Raw genomic sequence first — 4,543 nt, 5'->3', positions numbered from 1 at the left:
TTAGGGTTATAGGGTTAGGGTTATAGGGTTAGGGTTATAGGGTTAGGGTTATAGGGTTAGGGTTATAGGGTTAGGGTTATAGGGTTAGGGGTAAGGCTAAATTATACTCAAGAGCTCGGTAGGTAGGTTGAGACAGCGTGGGGTTGTATATTGTATGGTATGTAGACATGCATGGGTTAGGGGTAGGGGTAAGGCATTTTTATACTCAAGAGCTCGTTAGGCAGGTTGAGGCTGCGTGAGGTTGTATATAGTTTGGTATGTACACACACATGGGTTAGGGGTAAGACGTAGGGTTTTAGGGTTAGGGGTAAGGGTTAGGGTTTTAGGGTTAGGGCTAATTAAAGCTTTGCTTTAACCCTTCAACCTATACCCTGACCCCACCCCTTAATCCTAACCCTAAAACCCTCAAACCTTAAGACCTTATATGTGTAGGTATACGTATAGATATGCATGTAGCCATATTTATAGGTATAGATATGCATGTAGCCATATTTATAGGCATATTTGTGTAGGTACATGTATAAGTATATATGTCTGCAGGTATATGTAGAAGTATATATACATGTAGGTATTTTTGTAGGTATAAGTAGAACTATGCGCATCTATAGGCATATCTATAGCTATACGTCTAAACATACCCGTACATCCATACACCCCCTCCCACACACGTACTCCTCACTACCCATCCAACACCTCCCGGCCTCCCCCATTAAAATCTCACCATTTGCTTATTCCTACACGTGTGCTTCTACCCCACCCCGCAGCCTTCTCGACAGAGGATCGGGTGCAGTTCGATACCATTATGAAGGAACTGACTGTGCTGCACGATATCATACAAGAGGCCATGCCACTGCCCACAGCCCACTTTGACGCAGACCCACTGCTGAGAAGCCCTTCACTCCCCGCGGGTGGGTCTGGGACGGTGTTGTAGGCACGTGGTTCGCGCGTTGGGTGTACGGGGCCTACCTGTACCTAACCTACCACTTAGGGTACAGGGTTGTGCGTTTGGTATATATATATATACCTATACACTGAGTGCATGGCTGTGCCTGGGGGTGTATAGTCATACGTTGGGTGTATGGCTAGGCTGGGGGTGTATGGCTATGCTATAGGTTTTTTGGCGATGCGCTGGCTCTTGGTACACAAGTGGGTGGAATATTTATACAAGTCTCGCTCCAGGCGTATAGTTATGACACCCTGCGGGGATAAACGTATAGATATTATAACACCCTGAGTATATATCAACACTCTGCGTGGATAAGTGGTACAAGCGCTTGGTACAGATATATAGTTAAAATCTGAGGATGTATTCATACCCTGGGTGTACAGCTGGAACAAGTACACGGACGTGTGGCCGAGGGAGACTCAGATATGATATCTGAGGTTGTATGACCAGTCTTGGAGACGTGATCCGAGGTGGAGAAGGTTCTGAACTTGGTACAGATATAGAGTTACACTCTGTGTAGATATTCTGCACAGCTGTTACAAACACGCGGACAACACGCAGATGTGTACCCGGAGGTGTGTGCAGAACTTTGGCATCCAGCCTTAGATAGAAAGGACTCATAGAAACGTCTCAGTTAGTTCGGTACAGTTGAAGAGGGTCTACACTGGGTGTATATCCACAGTTTAGCCATATGGCTGGTACAAGCGCGCGGAAGGCATGCATGTGTGTGTGTACCCAGATGTGTGGACTGAGTACTATAGTACGGGCCTTGAATGCACACTGTTGGCCGGGGACAGTGCCGCGAAGCTTCAGTCAACCAGCGGAAGGGTCTGGGACGATCATAGAGCCACTTCTTGGCTAACAAACCTTATGCAGACAAAGAGACAAGCAGTCTGGTAGGTAGGATAGCGACTACAAGACGCTAATACCCGCAGAAAGACGCTCGGGTACGGCATCTGTGAGTGTGTGGGGGGGGGCTTTTGACCGGCCTCTAACGCGTACGACGAGGGAGACAAACTGCGGAGAAGCCGTGTTCAGCCAGTGAGTGGCTCTGGTGTAGTGATGGAGTGCCGTAGCTCTGACCAAGCACAGCAACGGTCTGCCTACCGCTAGTCACGTATATCGCATGTTCGGTTCAGGGGTTGTATCTGTGGCCGACACTCGATAGGGTTTTAGGGTTTTAAGGTTTTAGGGTTTTAGGGTGTAGTAGTGTAGTAAGAGCGCTAGTTGAGTGTATTTGAGCTATGGCTACGTGAGATGCTCAGTCACTCCTCTGTCGAGATGAGGGGCACGCACCCGTTCCCCATGAGGAATGGGTATGCTTGTGGCAGGTGGTGCAGGTTATGATTTAGGGTTTGCTGCATGCTACCTGAGTACTTGTGGGACGATGCCAAAGAGAGAGAGAGAGTGAGTGAGAGAGTGTGTGAGTGTGAGTGAGAGAGAGTAAGGGGGGATTGTTTGGTCCAATGATATGTCATAGGCTATAGCCGTTGTACGGCGACAAAGCTGCCAGACGGATTGTAGTGAGATGGACGGTGTGCGAGAGGGAAGTCTCGCAAACGCAAGGTGTCATCAATCCCCGTCAAACGGGAATCGCGAGAGCGATAGTATCATGGATAGATTGTGCAGCGCAGAATAATTTAGTAAACATAAAGTGTTATAATAACAACAAATAAACGGAAACAAAGATGCGAACGAAGCTAGGTTGCAAGCGACTTTTTACGCTTTCGATCTCGTGTGCATGTATCTTGCCTATGAATCCATCCAGTGCTACAGGTATGTATGCATGAATCCATCCAGTGCTACAAGTATGTATGCATGAATTCATCCAATGCTACAAGTACGTATGCATGAATCCATCCAGTGCTACAAGGATGTATGCATGAATCCATTCAGTGCTACAAGTATGTATGCATGAATCCGTCCAGTGCTACAAGTATGTATGCATGAATCCATCGCATACGCCCCCTATCCTTCGACCAGTCTTGGTGTGAGTATGCTACCAGCATAAGGCACAGTTCACTACTTTATTAATGTTTATCTAGTTACTATTAATTCCTCTCATAGCTACCACAATCACCTGTCCCCGTTCATCTCGCCTAAAAACTGATCCAAAAACGTATGCATAAACCCATCGCGCTCGTCCGCTATCCTTCGGCCAGTCTTGGTTTTCATCATGTCCTTGAGCAGAAAGAGCTTCTCGTGAAAATGGTTGATAGTTGTTTGCTGTAGAGAAAAGGAGAAGGTGCACAAGTACGGCATGGGTATTGGGCGTGCTTGCGAAAGGCACTGTTTACACTATATACACTACATACAAGTGTGTGTTGGTATGGCTTGTGAAGGACACTATATGCTTCGACATACAGGTGTGTGTTGGTATGGCTTGAGAAGGACATGATATGCTTCGACATACAGGTGTGTGTTGGTATGACTTGTGCAGGACATTATATGCTTCGGCATACAGGTGTGTTGATATTAAAACCTGACCTGGCCATATACTGCCACGGAGGCACTTCAGGGTTGTACGCACAACACACTAATTTCTCGCATGAGAATTAATTGCTATCACGATCATATACTGCCAGGCAACACACTAATTTCTCATATGAGAATTAATTGATCACGAGGGATTTCAATCCTCGTATACACATCTAACACACACGTCAAACGAGGATAACACACCCATGCAGAGATGTGCTACAGAACCCTTTGTATGTATCGCTATAACCTATCGTATGTATATGATAACAATAGAAACCAAAGCGAAGTGACTATCTCCCATGTACACATGTGCACGCATAACAATCCGCCACCCTTGCCGCGTGGTTGGCCTAATGTCTATACAGCACCTGCACAGTATCCACTCGGTAGTGTTCGTTTAGTCATGCGGAGTCTAGACCCTAAAAACCCTAAACCCTAAAATCACACACCTGCACAGTGGCGTCTTGGTAATGTTCTTTCGTCGTATATGTCTCCTCGGTGGTACTTACGGGTCATACAACACACGAATTATTCACATGGCCATTAAATGCTTACGCACACACATATATATATAGCATGTCAACTACACACCTGCAAAGTGGTACGTCCGGGTCATACAATACACACGAATTATTCACATGACCATTTAATGCGTTCGCACACACACATATATATATCAAGTCCATTACAGACCTGCACAGTGGTGTCTTGGTATTGTTCTTTCGTCATATTGATCCTCGGAGGTACTTGCGGGTCATACAACACACGGTTGAAACGCCCTCCAAACGTCAGACATCGCGCAACGCCTATGGCTCCGATGGCGTCTAATCGATCAGCATCCTGTATGTGCGAAGTAAAGTCCTGGTTTTAATGGTTTGTAGCTGGGTGTGTGGACGGTTTATGTTTTCAGATGAGTGTGTGTTCAATTTATGTAAAGAGGTTAGGGAACAGATAGGCGGTATATGGCTGAACGCGTGGTTTAACTATATATAGATGTGGATAAATTGCGATATAGAATGAGATGGGTTAGATGGGTTTGAGCAGCATATGTGCAAATGCAGATAAATATATAAATACATATATATATATATATACATATATATGAATATGAATATG

General features: G+C 45.7%; 2 protein-coding genes across 2 annotated transcripts in view; one reads left to right on the top strand and one right to left on the bottom strand.

Annotated features, from left to right (window-relative positions):
- Nucleotides 1-764: 764 nt before the first annotated feature.
- SARC_12282 (hypothetical protein) lies at nucleotides 765-931 on the top strand (the record flags this gene model as incomplete). The annotated part of the gene is made up of 1 exon (XM_014293615.1): nucleotides 765-931. A coding segment is annotated over one exon (167 nt), but the record flags the coding sequence as incomplete, so codon positions are not given.
- A 2,027-nt stretch (nucleotides 932-2,958) lies between these two features.
- Nucleotides 2,959-4,543, bottom strand: part of SARC_12281 (hypothetical protein) — a 4,099-nt gene continuing 2,514 nt past the window's right edge. Inside the window, exons 3-4 of the mRNA XM_014293614.1 lie at nucleotides 4,121-4,267; nucleotides 2,959-3,172 (exon numbers count right to left, since the gene is read on the bottom strand). Of these exons, the coding sequence (XP_014149089.1) occupies nucleotides 3,023-3,172; nucleotides 4,121-4,267 (297 nt within the window). The 3' untranslated portion in view covers nucleotides 2,959-3,022. The remainder of the gene's footprint in view (nucleotides 3,173-4,120; nucleotides 4,268-4,543) is intronic.

The sequence above is a fragment of the Sphaeroforma arctica genome (assembly GCF_001186125.1).
Source record: "Sphaeroforma arctica JP610 unplaced genomic scaffold supercont1.2197, whole genome shotgun sequence".
Classification (NCBI taxonomy): domain Eukaryota; class Ichthyosporea; order Ichthyophonida; genus Sphaeroforma; species Sphaeroforma arctica.
This window is presented reverse-complemented; position numbering and strand designations above follow the sequence as displayed.